At 39.7% G+C, this 21,426-nt stretch overlaps 2 protein-coding genes across 5 annotated transcripts in view; both read left to right on the top strand.

The window, feature by feature from the left end:
- The first annotated feature begins 479 nt into the window (after positions 1-479).
- MTERF3 (mitochondrial transcription termination factor 3) lies at positions 480-16,515 on the top strand. Of its 4 annotated transcripts, none has more exons than XM_081816285.1 (8): positions 480-848; positions 2,137-2,289; positions 6,369-6,407; positions 6,926-7,115; positions 11,278-11,425; positions 11,783-11,854; positions 13,024-13,185; positions 14,418-16,197. In XM_081816285.1, the coding sequence occupies exons 1-8, from the start codon at positions 515-517 to the stop codon at positions 14,532-14,534; spliced, it is 1,215 nt and encodes a 404-aa protein (XP_081672411.1). In that variant the 5' UTR covers positions 480-514; the 3' UTR covers positions 14,535-16,197. The 4 variants fall into 4 exon arrangements, with proteins under 4 accessions (XP_081672411.1, XP_081672409.1, XP_081672410.1 ...); XM_081816283.1 differs by lacking the exon at positions 14,418-16,197 and adding an exon at positions 16,215-16,515 and having other exon boundaries at positions 481-848; XM_081816284.1 differs by lacking the exons at positions 6,369-6,407; positions 14,418-16,197 and adding an exon at positions 16,215-16,515 and having other exon boundaries at positions 481-848.
- A 3,394-nt stretch (positions 16,516-19,909) lies between these two features.
- The window catches only part of UQCRB (ubiquinol-cytochrome c reductase binding protein), a 5,419-nt gene continuing 3,902 nt past the window's right edge, over positions 19,910-21,426 (top strand). The window contains exon 1 of the mRNA XM_081816286.1: positions 19,910-20,063. Within this exon, the coding sequence (XP_081672412.1) occupies positions 20,045-20,063 (19 nt within the window). The 5' untranslated portion in view covers positions 19,910-20,044. The remainder of the gene's footprint in view (positions 20,064-21,426) is intronic.

Genomic DNA, 21,426 nt, shown 5'->3' with positions numbered 1-21,426 from the left:
TTTTTTTTAATTTTTTTAAATTTTATTTATTTTTGAGAGAGAGAGAATGACAGAGAGAGAATGAGAGGGGTGAGGGTCAGAGGGAGAAGCAGACTCCCTGCTGAGCAGGGAGCCTGATGTGGGACTTGATCCCGGGACTCCAGGATCATGACCTGAGCCGAAGGCAGTCGCTTAACCAACTGAGCCACCCAGGCGCCCCCAGATTTTTGTTTTAAATGGTTTTCTTATACCAATGGTTTTGCTTTTTTTTATATTGTAAAGCAGTCATTATTTTTCCAGTTCAGAAGTTCCTGTCTTTTGGTTTATAACTGGGGCTGTCTTGTTTTTGGCTTTTCCTGTGCTTAAGTAACATGTGACTGCTCTAATTATCTAAGTCTATTGAACATCTTTTAATTAGAAAAAAGATTTTCCAGTTTATCATTTTGTTGTTTGAGTACTGTTCTAAACACTTAAGTCAAGTGAGTTTCTCTTTTTTGATGGTTATATATTTCCTTTGTAGGCTACTTTAAGAAAAATGGCTTTGTCAGCCCAACAGATATCCAGATGGTTCAATTCAGTTAAATTGAGTAGCTTCATTACAGCTACACAATGCGGAAAACATTTCCAGAGACCAGGAAGAACATTGTTGCTTGGCTTTTCTGCTCAGCCACAGATGTCCTCTGATAATTGCTTTCTCCAGTGGGGATTCAAGACTTACAGGACTTCCTCCTTATGGAATAGTTCCCAGTCTACCAACTCAAGTAGGCAAGAGATTGGTTCTGGCCAAAGTACTCTGCTTCCTTGCATGAATGAACAGACACAGAAGACACAGAAAATATCCAACTTTGATTCTGAGCTGTCTCTAGAAGGTAATTTTGAACTTCCTGAAGAGTCCCCTCTGCCCCACTTTGGTAGTTTGAACAGGTTAACTGTTTATAGTCTGTTAGCCTATTTCAGGTCATACTTTGTACCAAGTAAGAAAAAGAACAATGCCAATTCTATTCATTTACTTATTTGAGAAAAAAGGTTTGTAGATTAATATATAGATAATATTATGTTCTAGATTTATGTGTAACAGTGGCTTTCTAAATACTTTATTATTTAAATTTATAAAAAATTTTCAGGTGGTAATTAGTTTTACTAGGGTATAATTTATCCTAATATATTCCTAATTAGGATATAATTTTATCCAAGTAAAATTCATCAGTTTTGAGTGTATAGTTTTATGAATTTTGACAAACACATTTAGTAGTGTAACAGCCTCCACAATTAACAAACCAAAAAGAACACAAATAGAACACCCCAGAAAACTCCCTTGTCACTTTTTAGTCAGTCCTCTCTCTCCTATGCTTCCTCTTCTAGGAATATTCCCATGCAAGGAATATTTCACCACAATGAGGGAATATTAGGTTAAGTAGACTATGAAAGAAAGACAGCAGGGTCAAGGAGGGCAGAGAGGAAAGACTGGCTATAAGAAATAAGAAAGGGTAGTTATGAGAAGCAAAAAATAGAACGAAAAAATCATAGTCTTGATTCTTTAGCTTAAGGTAGGTTATAGTTCCCAGTGTCTCCCATTACGCATTTGGTTTAAACAAAACAAAATCTCAGAATCAGGGCTGTGCTAGAGAGGGTCATGTCCATAGTGAAGGACTACAGGTGGTAGAAACAATCATAGAAGTCCTTTTAAAGACGTACTTGAGAATAACTTGGAGGAAAGGAGATTGCATCAAAAGACATTTCAGGATCGAATTGACTCTAACTCACACAAATCAGGATGGTAGAATATGTTGTACTTTGGGCCAGTTTAACAAGCTATGGTAGAATCTATCTCAAAATGTACTAGAAGGTCAGTTGATTTTTAGCATTCTTACCTACTGATTAAAAGTGAATTAAAAGAAAGGAATGTTGTGTAGGACCTCCTCCTTATGAATAGAAACTTACCAACAGATTGCTTATCTTGGAGGAACAGTGGTTGATTTCTCTAAATAGTCTTAGCCTTACCTCTTAGGAGGCAGAAAATATTTGAACTTCTCAGATATTTAGTTCTGAGATGATCCCAAGATTTAACAAGAAGCAAACTAGGGAAAAGGTTTCACTTTAAGTGTACAAGACTGGAGAGCTGACCGCCCCTGTCTTTCTATATGGCTGGCTTCAAAGCACTGGACGACCTGCCTCCGGTGTCTCCATTGCAGCCAGTTTCCGAGGAGGAGGCCGTTCAGATTATCGCAGACCCTCCACTGCCCCCAGATACGTTCACGCTTCGAGACTACGTGGATCATTCTGAGACTCTGCAGAAGTTAGTGCTTCTAGGTAAGTCTCAACAACCTACAGGTACTTTTTCAGTGTATTCCTCATTTGCTTTTTTGCCTTACTTTGTTCAAATCAGCATTTTTAATCTTTATCAAGATGAACAGAAGTCAAATAGTGTGAAAAAAAGCTTCTAGTGAAAAACCGTACTCTCTGCTTCATCCTTCCTGACCTTCATGCTATTCCCCAGAGGTGTCTCCTTAACTTTTACAGCTCTTTCTGTTTGTAGTTAATCTCTGTTTATGTCATTGTTTATAGTGCTGTGGCTTGGTTCATCAGTTTTAGACATTGGTTGATCTCTTGTATGTACACACATACTTTTCCCCTATTCGGTTTGCCCAGTATAGTTATGGTAACAATTTTTAGATGAATCATCAGTCAGCAATTATATTATGACTATAAATATTGCTTGCTGCTCTCTGGGATCGTTTTCATTTTTCCATAGTTGTTAATAATTCTTGTTTTTCCTTTGATTAGTTTTCTTTATTTCTAGGGCCAAATTTTCCCACACCTTCCAGTAGCCTGTCAGGACAGTGTTTCCTGCAGTAAACCCTACCAGATGAGGAATTCCTTCCTTTTCCCCACCACCTCCTGCCCTTCCTCCTGGAGCCCACTGTCCCCCTAATGTGGATGGTTTCTGTCTAGGCCTGCTCCATAACTATTTTAGCTTGTTGGCTGGGAGGATGCACTGGGGTCTGGATAGTTGAAGACAGCCAAGGGATCTCACTGCAGACTTTTTACTTAGTCCTCTCCTGTTCAGTCCAACACCTTATTGCAGCCATCTGCTTCTCTCATTATCCCTAGCTCTGGCACATCTCTGATTTCATTTTCCCAGATGATAAACCTCCTTTCTCCCCGGGGGATTGAGAGGAACAGGGTAGGTAAGGGATTCTCTCTCAAATTCATCTGCTCTCATTCTCCAGTCACTGCCATACTTTAGGCTCTCATTTTTCACTGGAAAGTTAGGAGCTTCCTAACTTGATAGCCGTCTTATCAGATAGCAACATTGCTCTGATGATCTCTCAAATATCAGTTCTCTTTCTAAAATGCCGATCTGACTATGTCAGTGACCTATTGGAAATCCTTCAAAGCCTCCCCAGGATGTCAGCGCTCTGCCTAATCTGGCCCTTACTTACCTTTTCAGCTTTACTCCTTTCCCCTTCTCTCCTTCTGTTCGGCCAGCTCTGACCACTGGAAGACTTAGTTCAAGTTCTTCGGTGACCTTCCTCTGGACCCTTGCATCACCCCGGCTTAGTTCCATTCTAGCACTAATAACAGCATTACAGTTGTTTACTTCCCTGTTCCTGTGCAAGTTACGCAAATGTGCAGGTAATGGCCTTTGTTCTCAAGAAGCTTCAAGTCTTCAGAAGTATCTAAATATACATATATAAAAATAATTGGACTACAAGGATGAAAGGTAAAGTGAGAAGTGCTACATAAGACATACAAATAAAGTGTTCTGTGGCTTCAAAGGGGAGAGAAAGATGACATCTGCTACAAAGAGGAGAGCCAGTCACCTTCCTTCTGGAACAGCTTCCCCAGCCTTATGGTAGGTGCCAGGGCTAATACAAGATAAACAAGACGTGGCCCCTGCCTTTAAATAATTTACAGCATACTAAGAATTTTGGAATATATGTTCCAGCCATTCCTTCTCTGTATGTTGATATGTCAACAGCATATCTTGGAAGTAACTTAAGTGACAGTACCGTGGAGGAGCCGTGATTGCCTTGTCAGATAGTATTTTTGAGGACCCATGTGTCCCGGTGCCTGTCTGCTTCTCCGATCTGTTTTCTGCCCTACTCTGCCTGTTTTCTATCCCAGGAGGCCAGTCTCCATGCACTAGAGCTTCTTTGCCAGCAGGCTCCTGGGCAGCTTCAGCCAGTGGGAGGCACTTGCAGGAGGAGAGGGAAGGCGGGTGGGAGTATATTTTTTTTCCTGTTCCTTCCCTGCTTTGGGTCCTGTAACTGCCTCGCTCTGTGACAACAGCTCCTCCTGAGCAGCCCTTTCTTAATAGCTTGCAGTTCCCTCTGGGTTCGGGGAATACTTTTTGCTCCCTGTCTGTTTAGCACTAGGGGTGCCCTTGTTCGCTCCCTCATCCATCACACCACTGTGTAAAGTCCCTTCATTAAAGTTCTTTTTGCTCGCACTTTCTAGGGCAATATCTGCTGCCTGCCAGACCTTGATGGATACACTAGATATGTGTAACCATAACTGAATACAGTGGTAATAATTGTAGTTACTGAATGGATAAAAGCAACTCAGACTGCGGTCACCCAGAAGTTAGAGGCGTGTATTACTCATTTGTTATATCCCCAGAGCCTAACAGAAGTGCCTGGTCCATAGTGGGAATTCAGTGACTATTTTTTCAAGTTAATCTTGAGTAAGTCCAAGTGATTTGTGCTGACAGCAGTGTGCTCTCCTGATGAGATTCTGCTCTCCTATTGCTGTTAAAAGGCAGCTTTTCAGGATTTCTGTTTGAGCGCAGTCAGGGTGTGACGGCTCATGCTGAGCAAGGCGCTTCAGCACAGATCAGCTGTACGAGTAAGTTCAATTCCAAGTCTGAACCCTGTATGTTATTTTCAAAGCACCCCTTCCCACATTTATCACAGAGATTTGGAACTAGCTTCTGTCTTACTTATGTATCCATCCAATAATTTATTTTTATTAATACTATTTTTAAATTAGAATTTCATCTAGTTGTTAATAATGCAAGTACTGTAAGAGAAAGAGCTCTCACCTTCTCTACATACCCATTTTCACTTTCCAGAGGTAACCCTATCACCAATTTGTTGAATAGCTTTCCCCACCTTTTTCTATGCAAATACATTTATTACAGAAAGCCATACATGAGTTTTACATTTTTATGTAGTCATACTTAATATTTTTTAAACTGTTTTCTTGTAGTAGTTTTAGAGTTAGTACACATTTAGATGTTTAATCTTTTGTGTAAGATATAGAAGGAATTTTTTTTAAGTAAAATTGACATACAGTTTCAGATACACAACATAGTGATTCAGTAGTTCTGTACATTACATGATGTTCACCGTAAGTGTAGTAATAGAAACAATTATTTTTCACACATATAGGTAGTGGTCCCATTATATTGTAATGAATAGTGTATCTTTTCACCATTAATTTGAAATGCCATTATTATTATATGCTAATTTTTTATTTTATTCATTCAGTTGATCTTGGCTCTGTTTCTGGTCTTCATTCTGTGGGTGTGTTTGTGTAATCTGTTTTTCTAGTCATGATCATCTTACATCAATGCCTGTTTAATATCAAGAAATTTGGGTTTAGAATTATGTTTGGATATAATAGTATATGAAATTATAATTTATTTTTCTGGTTATGTACACCATTAAAGAATGTTTTTATTTCATTGCTTTTATATTTAAGACTTGAAAGTTGCATCTGGAAATCAGTTTGAGAGTTATTTTTCATCTGAAGAAATATTTTTAAGAATATAAAACTTTAACCTTAAGGTTTTAGATTATCTTCAAATGTTTACTCTCAACATAAAGAAGAGGCCTTTCCTGTTCATGCTTATTTTTTTAATCAGATAAAAGGAAAAAAATGAGAGAATAAAATGCTCAGTTGTTTTTTTGGTTTTTTTTTTTAAGATTTTATTTATTTGACAGAGAGACAGAGCACAAGTAGGCGGAGCGGCAGGCAGAGGGAGAGGGAGAAGCAGGCTTTCGCTGAGCAGGGAGCCCGACGTGGGGCTCGATCCCAGGACTGGGATCATGACCTGAGCCGAAGGCAGCTGCCCAATCGACTGAGCCACCCAGGTGCCCCAAAACGCTCAGTTTTAATGAGAATTTTGAATTACAGGTTACTTTGATTCCTTGCCTAATTAACATTGCCATCTAATTATATCCATAACCAGAGAATACTTGAAAGTAACAGCTTGCTTTCTCCCTCTTCTTTCTTTCTCCTATGCCTTGTCTCACTTACTTAGACTACCTAAGATTATAAGGATACGTGAAGGTCAGAGGTTGTATACTTTCTGCTTTGTTGTATATTTGAGGGCTGTATATGCTCACCTGTTCTCACACAGACATTTCTTGTGCTCCTTCAAGGTACTTGTCTCCATGCTGAAGACCTGGAGATTACAATGAGTAAGACATAGGGTTATTTTTATTCCCCCACCCGGAGGAGATCATAAACATATTTCGAAAATAATGCTTATAACTAAGGAAATGACAAATGTCAAAGAAAGTAACAATTCATTTAAAGGGTTTGTTACACTGTAGAATTGCCAGTTAAGCAATTACTGTGGAGATCAGTAGGAGCTCATAAGCATTATTCAAATAATATTCAAGAACCATAGATAAAGAGGATGATCCTAGCTAGGTCAGTATGACTTGGTGAATTTGTTTCAGGTAGAAATTTAACCCCAAATGAATTGTTTTCCTCTATATGTGACTTTGACATAAGTACTATGTTTTCATTTTAATTTAATTTTATTTCTGCAACTAGTTTAGTTTAAATATATTTAGAAGTTTCTATTGGCCTGTCTCAGTTCTCTTTTGGACAGGTTGTTGATCTTCATCAGTAATTCCTTGTGTTTTTATGTATAAAGTTTAATGACCTAGCTAAACAGTTATCTTCAAACAGTATTTGTAATTTATTATAGGAGTGGATCTCTCAAAGATAGAAAAACATCCAGATGCAGCCAACCTCCTTCTGCGACTGGATTTTGAAAAAGACATTAAGCAAATACTCATGTTTCTTAAAGATTTGGGTATAGAGGATAACCAGCTGGGAACATACCTGACTAAAAACTATGCTATTTTCTCCGAAGACCTTGAAAATCTTAAGACCAGGTAGGGCTTTTACAATGATTTTTCACATAACCCAAGAAGTGGTTATGAAGGAAATATATGTGTAAGTTATTTTTAAGTCTTAGCTGCATAAGGATCGGCTGATAATGAACATGAATATTATTATTATTATTATTTTTTGGGTTACGGACTTCCTTTGATCAAGATTAAGTATCTAAAACAGGTCTTTTATTTGACTTCTCATTTTTATGTGTTCAACTTACTGCTGAGTCAACACTCAACGGGTTCTCTTCAGAAACTGGAATAAAAAAATTTTTTTAATCCATCAACACATGGCTAAATTACCTGAGAGTGCACTTAGAGTTACGAAAGCCTGAACTTTTGTGGGTTGTTTTAATTTTCTGGGCAGTTTTTGATGGTAGACATCTGACATCCTCTTGGCACATTATTATATCATTTGCTTAATCATTTACGTAAGTGGCCTATTTTGGTTGTTCCTTTTTTTCTTCTTTAAAAAGCACTTCCATAAACATCTTTGTACTTCATTCAACATTCAAAGAATTTATTAAATCTGTGAGAATCAATACAGTGAGATGAGATAGTATTGATCTGTGAGATAAGAACCCTGCTAGGCACTGGGAACACCACAGAGAACAAGACAGAGCCCCTGTCCCTAAGTTCACCTTTTGAATTTATCATCCTCCCTACTTCGTACCTAAGTCAATTCTTCCCTGTATTCCCAGATTCACTGAATAGGAGCACTGTTCACCTTGTTGCCCAAATCAGAAACATTAGTGTTAACTTTGGCTTCTCTTCTTACAGTATCCACATCTAATAAATCAACTATCAATTCTTTTTTATCTCTCAAATCAGTCAGTGCATTTCTCTGAATCTTCACTGTGAAGATCACCTTGGGTCCCCATTTCACATGAAGACTGCTCTAACAGTCTCCTGACTGGTCTGCCTCTGGTCTTCATCCCCAGGTTATTCTTACTCTGATGGTGAGCCTCACTGCATTTCAGAGAACTTTACAGTTCCTTGAACAACATCAGAGTACAATGCCTTGTCTGAATTAGGAAAAAGAACTAAACAAAAAACTGGATTCCGTACATTGAATGATTTGAGCTCCTGTATATGCAAGGCACTGAGCTAGACTTGAACCCCAAAAGACAGAACGTGCACATGCTCTCTCTTCATGGGACTTACCTTCTGGTATAATACAGACAGACTATTACAGGGGAGAGAACGGATGATTCTAGGAAACTCAGTCTGATATATCCAGCTCTGCTTCTCCTGCCTGTCTGGAACACTGATCCCTCCCCATTCAAAAACCAGTTTGCCCTATTGTTCAAGATTTATTCAAAGGAAGTGTGCATACCAGGAGGTGGGGATTATTGGGAGCCATGTCAGAAACTGCCTACTATGCTAATACTATTTTTTTAAATTGAAGTGTAGTTGACATACAATGTTGCATCAGTGATTCAACAAGTCTGTACAAGGCTGTCTGTTATGCTGTGCTTACCACATGTGTAGCTACCATCTGTCACCATACGGCGCTATTTCAATACCACTGACTATTGCACCACTATTATTAATATCCCCATTTTCCACGGGAAGCACAGAAAGGTTTAATAATTTGCCCAAGATTACGTGGATAGTGTAAGTGACAGAGCTGGGATTCAGGCCCACTTAGTCTAACTGCAGAGTCCTCGCTACTGCCCCATGCTGTCTCCCTACTCTCGGGCGCCTGGGTGGCTCAGTTGGTTAAGCGACTGCCTTCGGCTCAGGTCATGATCCTGGAGTCCCGGGATCGAGTCCCGCGTCGGGCTCCCTGCTCAGCGGGGGGTCTGCTTCTCCCTCTGACCCTCTTCCCTCTTGTGCTGTCTCTCATTCTCTCTCTCAAATAAATAAATAAAATCTTTAAAAAAAAAAAAAAAAAGAAGCTGAAGTTACTTGCTCAAGATCACACATGCTCCTAACAACGAGAGGATATTCTCTCATGGACAGCATAGTCTAGTGGTTCCTAAACTCTGGAGCATTATTTTAATTACTTGGAATTTTTTAATAGGTTTATCCACATACAGCAAAAAATAAGCTGCTACTGTAAGAGGCAAGAGTATGATAATCTTTAATTGAACTTAGCTTTTGTCTCTGGTATGTACAGTAGTCTTATTTCTAGGATTTCTGTAATAGCATTGATTTCATATACTTGTTTTCCTTTGAATGAAGAAAATTTCAAATGTATAAAAAAGTTATTTTCAAATGAATAATTTGCATTTAATTATTTAAATTTTTTTTTGGCTGGGCATATCTTAGTTTTTTATTAGAAAAATTATCACAAGGTAGACAACAGTTTTGATAATGTTTTAGTCAGATATTGATTTTTGCTGTGACCAAAAAAAGGGGGGGGGGACAAAAAGTAATCCTCCTTCCCACCTACTTACATTTGTCCCTCATTAACTTTCTGAGACCCATCTGTGGAGGCAGCTACTATGATCAGGTTTTTTGTTTGACCTGCTAAGAATGTTCTGTCATATGTAAGCATATGTGTATATCTGTGTACAAATACACATGAACCCACATACATACAACTGGTAGCATTTATACATACTATTCTGCACCCCACTTTCTTACCTTAACTGTATGTTAGAGATAGTTTTGTACTGGGACTTCCTCTTTTTTTAATGCTAGTTTAGTTCATACTGTGGATCATCCAGTCCCTCACGATAAACATGGTGCTTGATTCCAGTCACTGCTACCACAGCAAGGCTGCAGTGACTCTCCATATGTGTGTGTGTGTGTGTGCATGTATATATATATATATATATATATATATATACACATATCATTTTGCACATACTGCTATATATCTGTAGGACAGATTTCTAGAAGTGGAATTGCTAGGTGAAAGGGTATGTGCATTTATAATCTTAAAGATATCGACAAGTTGTCCTTTGTAAGGTTGTTTTCCAGTTTACGCATCCACCAGCGTCATACAGAAGTGCCAGTTTCTCTGTTACCCTCACTATTACAGAGTCATCAAACTTTATGGTTTCAGTTCATTTTATAGATAAAAACAGTGCCTCAGTGTTGTTTCAGAAATGATGTTTGGAGGCTCTTTTCCTCTGTTGAATTTCTATTTACATCACCTTTTCTATAAATCACATATGTCCTTTGTCATTTTAAAATTAAGTCTTTTTCTTTCTTTTGTAAGCATTCTTCTGTATTTTAACAAAATTAGTTATTTCCCCGTGACATGTTGTAAATACTTGTCACTTGTTTTGACTTTGTCAATGCTTGGGCAGGGGGGGTGCCTTGCATTTAAGTTTTTATATAGTTAAATTTGTCGGTCTTTTCTCTCATGTCCTCTAAGGGAGTCCCTTAAAGGAGTAGTCATCACTTATAAAATATAAGCTCTGGTGGTACATGGTATAGAAATCTCATAGGCATGTCTGAGTTCAAATCTCAGCTTGGTCATTAATTAGCTGGTGGTCTAAGAGGAGTTATTTAACTTCTCTGAATCTATGTTTCTTCAGATACAATGTGGAAAATTTACCTGGTTCACGGGTTTTTGTTTCTTGTGTTTTATTTGGTGAGAATTAAACAAGATAATGTCCTAGTATATTTTAGGCATTTAATAAAACTGCCTTTTACTATGTTTATAAGTTTTTAAAAATCAATAATGTTATTTCATAGTCAAACTTTCTGTATTTTACTACCATATTTTGGGTCCCAGAAACTTAGCAGGAAATTTCTCAGTTGTTAACAAAATGCATAATGGAAATCGTAGTAAAAATTATTTACGAATATACATAGTCAGTAAATTTGCTAAACTAAAAAATTCCTCTCTCGACTTCTGCTATGCTTGAGGGTCTTTATAAAAAGAGTTTGGAATCTCTTATTTTCTTAATTTATGGATTTATGTTCTTGGCAAAGAATTCTTAAATGAAGCTATTTGATTTTTTTCTACCAAGTAATAAAATAACTGAAAAGAGAATCTGTTAGTAGATTTCAGAATTATTTGGTTTCTGAGTAGAAATGGGAACCGTTCTATCGTTGGATGGGTGCTTATTTTGCTTTAACCATATTTGGGCCATTATTGAATGTTTTTACTTATCCTTTTTTTTTGTTTGTTACTTTGGAAAGTACATGACATTAGTAAATGTTAATCATATGTACATGTATTTTTTGTTTGTTTCTCTAGAGTGGCTTATCTGCAGTCAAAAAATTTCAGTAAGGCACATATAGCACAGATGGTCAGAAATGCACCATTTTTGCTGAGTTTTTCAGTGGAAAGATTGGATAACAGATTGGGATTTTTTCAGAAAGAACTTGAACTTAGCGTGAAGAAGGTAAAGAAAAGAGAATTTATATATTTCCATGTGAGCTACATTTAGAAGCTTAAATCTCACGTTTCTCACAGATGCCTGGTCCATATGAATTCTATAAATGCCTGGTATTTTTGTATAAGAATGAATTACCCTACTAGGTTAAATGTATAACTATATCATTTTATAGTATTCCATCAAGTTGGTGCCTTAAGTTTTGTTTTCAGTATTTTTTTTCCCTCAAACAGTATTAAGTTTATGTATTTTCAGGGTTCCTAGCTCATATTTTGAATTTTAGTTTTGTGTTCCTAGTAATGCCTTGTTTTCCCAAACTAGTTGAATGTGCATGTATAGTAATAATAGATTGTTTTATAACTATAGACTAGAGATCTGGTAGTTCGTCTCCCAAGGCTACTAACTGGAAGTCTGGAGCCCGTGAAAGAAAACATGAAGGTAGGTCGACTTTAAGATTTTCAGAAATCAGCTTCTTTCTTTAAGTGCTTAAGAAGAGGATAGATTTTGCTACTGTCTTCTTAACACTAGATTGTGAAAGAAGTAATTTCTAAAAAGATGGACATAGGAAATGATACAATAAATATCTAGCAAGCAGTTTATTTTAGTTAATAATATGTTCACACGTTGAGCAGGTGTTACATGCGTAAATCACCTTGTAGACACCGATACCAGTAATCCTAGAGTAATGCATTAGGTATCTGGGCGATGCCTGGAAACCGCGTTTGTTGCCAGTGTGAGACTCCAGGTTTATGTCACCTTGGTGGGAGATGAGATTTGGAGGCTGGATCCGGAAGACATCTGTGAAGAGCCTAGTAGCCAGCACATTGCTCTCCTTAGAACTGTGCCCACTGCCCGCTCTAGTTCTATCACAGGACATACCAGACACTCGTTACTGTCCTACCTCCAAGCGAGTAGTATAAAGCCAAAGGCAGCTGACTAGTTAGTATACAAAACTGTAGTCGTACCTGAAATTATGATAGAAGGCCTGTTTTTCTGAGGTGCTTAAAGTGTTTCATGTCCAGCTGTTGAAGAAATTTTTGTTGAGCACCTGCCCATGCACTGTGCTTGAAGATAGTCCCTGCTCTCATGGGGCTCATAATCTAGTAGGGGCATAGCCTGCAGAGTAATAAGAACAACGGATTGGTAGGGGAGCAGAGGACCTAACACACATTTGGGTATTTAGTTTTACCATCTCTGTCTGGAATTTTGACATGTGGTTTTTCCAGATAACATGTATGTGAGTGTGCTTGGGAGCAGAGGCTCAAAAAACACATTGAAAATCTTAACTGCTGGTCTGTGGTGTAGGGCCCATACAGATAGCCTGACCAGGCCTTCCACATCCACCATTATTCTGTTTCATCGTTATGATAGCTCCTTTTGGTGATCTTCACGATGATCACCATGCTGTGAGAGTTCGTCTCAGGAGAGGGGCTTGAAATTCAGGATACCCCAGAAGCAGGAAGCTATGGACCCTTGAGGGCATTGGCATAGCTGTCTCCAGTTTTTAATGTCCTCATTTCAGATTTTAAAATAATCAGTGTGTCCTCTGGCATATTAGGAAAATAACTGTTTACATTTGTGATTCAAGCAACTCTACTTTCTCTTAGGTTTATCGTCTTGAACTAGGTTTTAAACATAATGAAATTCAACATATGATCACCAAAGTCCCAAAGATGTTGACTGCAAGTAAAAGGAAACTTACTGAGACTTTTGACTATGTGCACAATGTGATGAGCATTCCCCACCACCTCATCGTCAGGTTCCCACAGGTAACAAGTGTACAACTCTCTCTGGAAGCTCTCATTGCCCTTTGTCCAGAACTGCTCTGTGTGCATAGTGCTGTTCCACTGCAAAAATGACTTGCTGTTTGGGAAGGAATTGGGCCAATATACTCTGGTTCTGAGACTGACAGTTGTAGTAAGGTCATAATTTCTTTTGCCCGTCTTTTAAATCAAGAACACATCTAGCAAACGAAGTCAAGGGATCACTTGTGAAAAGTTTACAACTTCTAGGGCACACATGTACATGTCCATAGGAGACACAAGGGACGAGTCTGTTCCCTTTAGTTGTTACCTATTGCTCATCCTGCCTGTTGGAATCTAACGTATTCCCAGTTGTGTTTTTCTCCCATCTAAATTAGAAAAGATCACTTCCCTTAAAGGTCCTTTCAATTCTACATGTACTTTTCATTCACAGTCTATCTAAATCCATTAGTTAGGGGCACCTGGGTGGCTCAGTCAGTTAAAGTGTCTTGACTCTAGGTTTCAGCTCAGGTCATCCTCTCACGGGTCCTGAGATTGAGCCACACGGCGGGCTCTGCAGTCAGCAGGGAATCTGCTTGGGATTCTCTCCTGCCCCTCCCCCCAGTCGTGTGGTCTCTCTGAATAATTGGAATAAATAAATGAATGAATAAATGAATGAATGAATAAATAAATCCATTAGTTAATGAGCCGTATTGTAATGATCTCCTACAAAAACATAAAACAGTTCTAGTTTGCCATTGTGCCAAAGCCATATTTATGTTTTCCAAGCTAATCAGACTTTCCTCTTTAGCAAGTGACATTATCTGCTTGTTCACAAGAATGTTAACTCTTTGAAAGCAGAGATCCTTTCGGATTTATACACTGCTGGATTCCCGGTGCCTGGAACTATATGGGACATTTAGTAGGCACTAGATAAGTATTTGCTGAACAAATGAATGATTGAATTTCATCAAAGTCATCCTTTCTTTCCTGTTTGCCATGTGAATAGACACTCCTTAGTCACTGGATAAATGAAAGATTGAATTTCATTACAGTGATCCCCCTACTCTGTTGCTACATGTGTTCTTGATATAAAGATAGGCAAAAGAAATACGGCTTTAATATAACTCAGAACTAGATTGCATTTGGTACAATTCCTTCACAAATAGCAATGTTTATTTACCTATCACACTTCACTATGAATGGGCCCTTAATAGAGAGGTTTTTTTTAAGATTTTATTTATTTATTTGACAGAGAGAGACACAGCGAGAGAGGGAACACAAGCAGGGCGAGTGGGAGAGGGAGAAGCAGGCTTCCCGCCGAGCAGGTAGCCCGATGCGGGGCTCGATCCCAGGACCCTGGGATCATGACCTGAGCCGAAGGCAGACGCTTAACAACTGAGCCACCCAGGCGCCCCCATAGAGAGTTTTTCTGTTTCATCAAATGTGTATGTATTGATTATTAAAAGTGCAGGGGTACAAATTTGGCTTATTGGAACAACTGTAAAGTAAGTGGTCTTCAACTAAAAAGCAGTAACAATTAGTTTTCCCCTGGCTGTTAGATAATTCAGTGACAGAGTATGATAAAATAATCTGATTTGGGGATATAAAAATCAATCAGACATGGTGTGTATTCTTGTGGAATTTGTAATCTAGTGTGGAAGACAAGTCTCTAAAATGTAATTGATTTACATAATGTTAGAGTCTTAACCAGATAGACTTAGTTAAGTCTAAGTCTACCTTAACCTAGACTTAGATAAGTCTTAACCTTATAGAACTTATTAATTTAATTTAGAAGAGGTAGGAAAATCATAGAAATAATGATAGCTACTAAGTGCTCACTGTGTGTCAGCTCTGTCTTTACTGCTTTACTTGTATTAATTCATTTAATCCTCACAACCATCATATGAGATAGGTACTATTATTATCCCGATTTTACAAGTGAAGAAAGTAAGCATAAAAGGATTGTCCAAAGGTGGTTACCCAGGTAACAAGGAACAGAGACAAGATTAGAACTCTGGCAGTCGGGCTTAAAAATCCATGCTCTTAACTAGGATATTCTACCACTCTAAGAACTGACATTTGAGTGGTCAGTAGAATGAGTGGGGTCTCAAAGATGGACAGAAACTTTCTAAGTAGGGGAAACTATAAACTTGACCAAATGCATCAAAATCACTTGTTTAAATAACACAGACTTTTAGGCACCCCAAACCCTAGCTTCTGGGAAGCCCAGTTATAGAACTGTGACTTCCTTTTTGGGATTCTTAGACTCATAGGGGTCTGGCTAATATTGTTTTTTTTTTTTAAAAAAAAAAGGAAAACTGACAGGACTGTGGGGGAACTGATAGACTTTAAATTTTTGGCTGGTGTTTTAAAAACTTAAGTGGTATGAAAGGAATTTTCTCTTGCAAATAACAGTTCTGGTTGACCTGTTTCTGATTCCTTTTTAAAGTTGCTGCCACTCATGCTACTCCTTAGGAGTTTTAACCCCAAGACAAAGACGTGCTTTCCCTAGTTGCTCCCCTAGAGGCCAGGTTCATTTCATTCTAATACTAGTCGGAGGGAGCAGGCAGGAATTTTACAAAAATAAGGAAGCTTCACAAGATTGTGAAATCTTACAAACTTTTTGGTGCCAGTGGACCTTGATTTCTAACTTTGGTTCTCAAACTTGGCAGTCATCAGAGTCACCTCTGACATCAGTCACCAGTGACTCTCCAGAGTCACCTGGAGAACCTGTGGGCCCCACAAAAATTGAGTATTTTGGGGGCAGGGCCTGAGGATTTGCTATTTTAACATCTCCTCCATCTGGATTAGCCAATGTTCTTTGCCTGCAATATAGCCCTTAATTACTTTATAATTTTTCTGTTCTTTTTAATCATAATTTCTTAGCCAAAGCTATATGGTTTAAACCCTGTGGCATTTATCATAGTTACTAAGCATGTGGTCACTACTTTATAATTATTAGCCTACTTAAATTTTTAGCCAAATAAACATTTTTAGTTGTTCATCTTTCAGTGCACATGTTGTTTTTAAAAACTTTTTTTTTTCTTTTTTAGGTATTTAATACAAGGTTGTTTAAAGTCAAAGAAAGGCATTTGTTTCTTACCTATTTAGGAAGAGCACAATATGATCCAACAAAACCTAACTACATCTCTTTGGACAAGTTAGTGTCTTTGCCTGATGAAATATTTTGTGAAGAGATTGCCAAAGCCTCAGTACAAGACTTTGAAAAATTCTTAAAAACTCTTTAGTTTTTGATGAATGTTAAAATGTAATAATATAAAATGAATGTATATATGAATGAATGATACATATTTTTAAATAAATGCCTCAGGCCTCCACTGATGCTGGAAACAATTTCTTGACATTGTGAATTTGGGTACACTTGTGGCAGATCTTTCTTACAAGTTCCTGGTGACTTAATTTTCTTCAACTCAGCCATTTCCTTCCTTCTCAGGGAGGACAGAACTTAAACCACAGCAAGCTGAGAGAAGGAGTGAGAGTCACTTTCCTATGGGCTGGCACACTGTCCTTCTGGTGAGGATGAGGACAGAGGTTTCCCTCTGATATTCGCAGGCCTTCTAAAGTGGTTTCCTCACAAGACCTCTTTATTTTCTTCGAAATGTTAGAAGTTTCTGGAGCATGCTATATTATTATTCACCTAATAGCTACTGTTCACGTAGATAATGCTACAAAACACATTCCATTTTGGATGATCTGTGCTGTATCCTCCTGAGCATAGATATTCAGAGTTGCCCACAAATTGGCTACCGAGAATCGGGAAAGGAAAAAGGATTGGGGGGGTGGGGAGGAGGGGACTAGTGTGAAGATAAGTAAAGGGCAATGAGACATATGGTAAAAGACCATAACAAACCTCTGACTTATTGCCAGTATGCAAAGATTTACAGCATGAACTGATACTCTTTTCCCCATTTATCATTTAGACATGTAATCCTGGGCCAATAATTTAACCTCTGGGTCAGATCCTTATTTGTAAAACAAGGCATTGTGACTTCAGCTATCTGCCTTGGGATCACAAGCTTGGGTGGGTAGTTAACACTGGTGGCTTCCAGCGAACCATCCTGGTATTTGTTCTCCTTGTCCCCTTCCACACTGACTCTGGGCCAATGAGACCTGGTCCCTGAAACATTATCAAGCAGAGGCTAGATAAGTACTTGCACACTGGGGCTTGTCCTCTTGAAACATTTGCTCTTGAAACCTTGAGCCACTGTGTAAAGAGGTTGGGTGACTTGGAGAAATGAGGTGGAGAGAAAGAGGTGTCTGGCCAAACCTCAGCTATTCCAGTCATGCCAAGGGAGCACCAGACATGGGGGGAGGGGGGAAGCGTAGACATTTCAGCCTCAGCAGATGCAACATGGAGCAGAACTATCCAGCTGAATTCAGAATTGGGATAAAAAACTTTTAAAACACTAACTTTGGGGGCAGTTTGTTGTGCACCAGGGTTCTGTGATGTGCTGTAGATCCGGAAGCCTCATAAGAAACTAAATTTATAATTGATGAGGGCCTTCCTGTTAGGTATTTTATTCATTTGCCCAACAGACATTTGAGTTCCTAAAATGTAGTGGTGAATGTGGCATAGATAGGGGCCTTCATGGAGTTCTCTAATGGATGAGATCAATACACAGGAAACAAGGCTCAGCTAAAAAAGCATGGAACCATCCCACTGGTCTTTCTATGGCTCAGAACCTCATTTTGCCTTTATTAACAAACCACTTGTATCAGTCAGAACAGGCTATAATGAACAGTCCTAAAACCTTAAATGGTTTCTTTTTAAAGATTTTATTTATTTATTTGAGAGAGAGAGCACGAGCGCGGGGAGGAGCAGAGGGAGAAGGAGAAGCAGAACCTGCTGAGCAGGGAGCCCGACGCAGGACTCCATCCCAGGACTCCGAGATCATGACCTGAGCCGATGGCAGATGCTTAACCGACTGAGCCACCCAGGTACCCCAAACCTTAAATGGTTTAAAACCACGGAAGTTTTTATCTCATACACATCCTACCTGGGACTAAAAAAGCTCTGCTCCTTATCATCTTTAGTGACAGAGGTTGATGGCGCCTCCACTGTGTCTTAAGTGTAGCCAATCTATGAAAGGGGAAAAGAATGTGAATTGCTCTTAAAAACTAATCACATTTTTCTTGGCCAAAGCGTCACATGGCCATGCCTAGCTTTAAGGGAGCAGAGAAATGCAATCCTACCCACGTGCCCGGAGGGAAATCAAACAATTTTTGAATCAATACTAATGACTGCCAGCAAACATCCAGGACCTCTAGGCTCAATACCTCTAGGAGCTGGATTTTTTTGACAGTCTTGGGCATCTGATCTCTTGACAAGGTCTTCCTTCTCTTACCACCTTCACCGTGTAACCAGCAAGCTGAAACTTAAGGGTAACGAGGAAACAAGAGTTTACTGAGTACTTCTTGTAAAGCAATGTGCCAGTGTTTAAATGTATTGCACTTCTTCACGTCTTTCAGACTTCACTTTGGCTAGCGTAGTCTGGGAGCAGACATTCATGTTTTTAGTGCTGCATACGGGACTGAGTAATGTGAGAATGTGGTGGCACAAAGAAGAAAAAAGGGGAAGGCAACAAAAGTTTAGAACTGGAATGTGACTAGGACCACTGAATCTAACCTTCTGAATTTACAATGAGATGGATTTCTCTATATGGTCCCAGTTCTCCGCTTAAGCCTGAAGTAAACAGAAGTAGATATTCGTGGGTTCTTGTTATGGATTGAATTGTGTCTCCCCAGAAGTCGTGTTGAAACACTAACCCCCAATGTGATGGCATTTAGAGACAGGGCCTTCATAATGTGAATAGTGTCCTTGTAAGGTACAAAAGAGTCTGCCCTGTGAGGACACAATGAGAAGGCAGTCCTCTAAAACCCACAGGAAAAGCTCTCACCTGAAAGTGACCATTCTTGCGCCTTGATCTTGGGCTTCCAGCCTCCAGACCTGTGAGAAATACATTTGTTTTTTAAACTATCCAGTCTGTGGTGTTTTGTTATGGCAATTTGAGCTGACCATGACAGTAATGGTGGTAGGAGGTCACTAGGAACTGAATGAGTCAGTCACACTATAATCGTTTCTGTTCCTAGATTTTAATGCCTTAGACTTAACATGTTGGGGCTGAGGCCTTGAGGGTATGCTTTTATCTTAAAATCACACACAAATTCTGCTCTGTATCTTAGATTAGTATTAAATTTTTCGTGTGTGCTGACCTAACCTACCACGAAAATGGTCTGGTGTAGACCTTAAGCTGGAGAAACGGAAGGCCAGAGAGGGTTAGTATCTCCTGGATTAGTAGTGTGGTATATGGCCCTAGAATTAAGAAGGAGTCCCAAAGTTTTACCCGGATCCTCTGATACTAGAAGATAAATCTGGATTCTTCCTAGCTGTGTAGTCTTGGACAATTTATCCCAACTTTCTGAGCCCCCGTTTCCTCTCTACAATGGGGATAATCATAGTACTTACCTCACGGATTTAGAACTAAATGAGAATTAAAATAATACGCAGGTAAAACGCTTAGCGCGTTGCTTGGCACAAAGGGCGCAATAAATACTCCCTAAATTCCCACAGCTCGTCCATCACAGAACCCAGGCTAAAGCCCCTTATTCCTTGCCTAATGTTCTTCCCATCAGGTCACACGAAATGGTTCATGGAACGGAGCGCGCAAAATGCCCGCCCTACGACATTGGCAGGACTCATGCGGAAAAAACGGCAGGCGCAGGTGCCCCAAGTCGGCTGCCAGAAACTGCGCCTGCGCGGGCGTCCTTCCTCGCCAGGCGACGCGACGTAAGGCGCCTGCGCAAGGGCCCAGAGCGTCTTCCAGGACTTACCCAGCAGGCAACGCTGCAGCCTCGGGTCAAAATGGCGAGCAGGCCTGCAGGTAAGTCCCTGGTGGCCTCCCTGACAGGCATTGCCACACTCAGCCTTTTTTTCTTCCAGTAAATTGCTCCGCTTCCTCTAAGTGGCTAGGTGTCCGACGTCAGGGAAGGTGGAGGCTCCGCTCCAGCCTAAAGGGCGCCTTTCCCCCCACCCTCTTACTGTCCCCAGGCCAGCCGGGCTCCCCCGAAGGGTTGAAGGTGGATCTGCTGTCGGTGAAGGTGCCCGCGGTGCCTCCGATAGCCCTGCCATTCCAGCTGCCTGTGCTCGGCAGGCCTTCCGCTCGGCCTTAGAAGTGTTCAAGGACACTAGGAGATAATAGTGCGTGACTTTCGACAAAAATGAACCGAGTGCTTGCCGTGAGTCTAGCCCTGTCGTGTGCGATAAATTCTCCTGCCAGTGTGACGAGGGCGGTATTAGTTTCCCTTTTACGCTGATCAGGTAACCGAGGCAAAGTGACCGGAGGAAATAGGTCTGCAAACTTCCTTCCACCCCTCGCCCTTCTCAAACGGAATTCAGGGCAGCTGAGCCAGTGTTACAGCGAAGCTTCAGATTAATTTTTGCTTATCTGGAACGTCAGCTCGGTCTGTAGATTTGGAGAAGTTTGTATTTACTGTAGGCACTAAAACAAACATACTTATTATGCAATAGAATACAGAAATTACCGGAATATTTAAAACAGATCGTGAACACCAAGGATTTTCCCTCCCCCGCACCTTTTTTGCCGGTCTCTGCCCTCTGGAGGTATAAATTGGAGTAGCCTTTAAATGATATTGGCCCCTTTCTCCTCGCCCTCAGCGATGGTGAAACATCAGATTGCCTGAAAAATCCGTTAATCTAAATGACATTGAACTTTTTGGGGAGTGGGGGAGACATTTAGGAATTCGTTGTTTCATTAATTCGACAAATATAGAAGGCACTCTGCTCTGTCCTGTGTTTGAGAACTAGATAGACCTGGTCTCGACCCTATCACTAGCTGGCTCTGATCTTGGATAGGATAAGTTCTGTAAACCTTATTCTTCTGCGAGGACAGGCGTGTTGTAAATAAACCGAGCCAATGTGGGTAAAGCAGATAGGATAGTGCCTAGCACACAAGTGTTCAATGAATATTAATCATCACCGTCAATGGCAAATATGTATACAGATCATTTGTTTTCTACAAGTATGTTTGTAGATTGTTGACTCTTTGGTACTTGTTTTTCTAGGAGCCATCTTCTACATGGTGCTTAATTTTCAAGGAGATTTACCAAAGCTGTGTAACCTGTGATATGCTAAGGAGTAGGGATGAGGAGGGGTTGGAATAAAAGAGTTTGCTTTCATGCCTTGGTGAGAGGCTAGCCCCAGACAAAATTTTAAAAGAAAATTTA

The sequence above is a fragment of the Leptonychotes weddellii genome, chromosome 4, assembly GCF_054177405.1.
Source record: "Leptonychotes weddellii isolate Sample4059 chromosome 4, ASM5417740v2, whole genome shotgun sequence".
Lineage (NCBI taxonomy): Eukaryota > Metazoa > Chordata > Mammalia > Carnivora > Phocidae > Leptonychotes > Leptonychotes weddellii.
The sequence above is the reverse complement of the archived record's forward strand: the minus strand, read 5'-3'. Positions and strand labels throughout refer to the sequence as shown.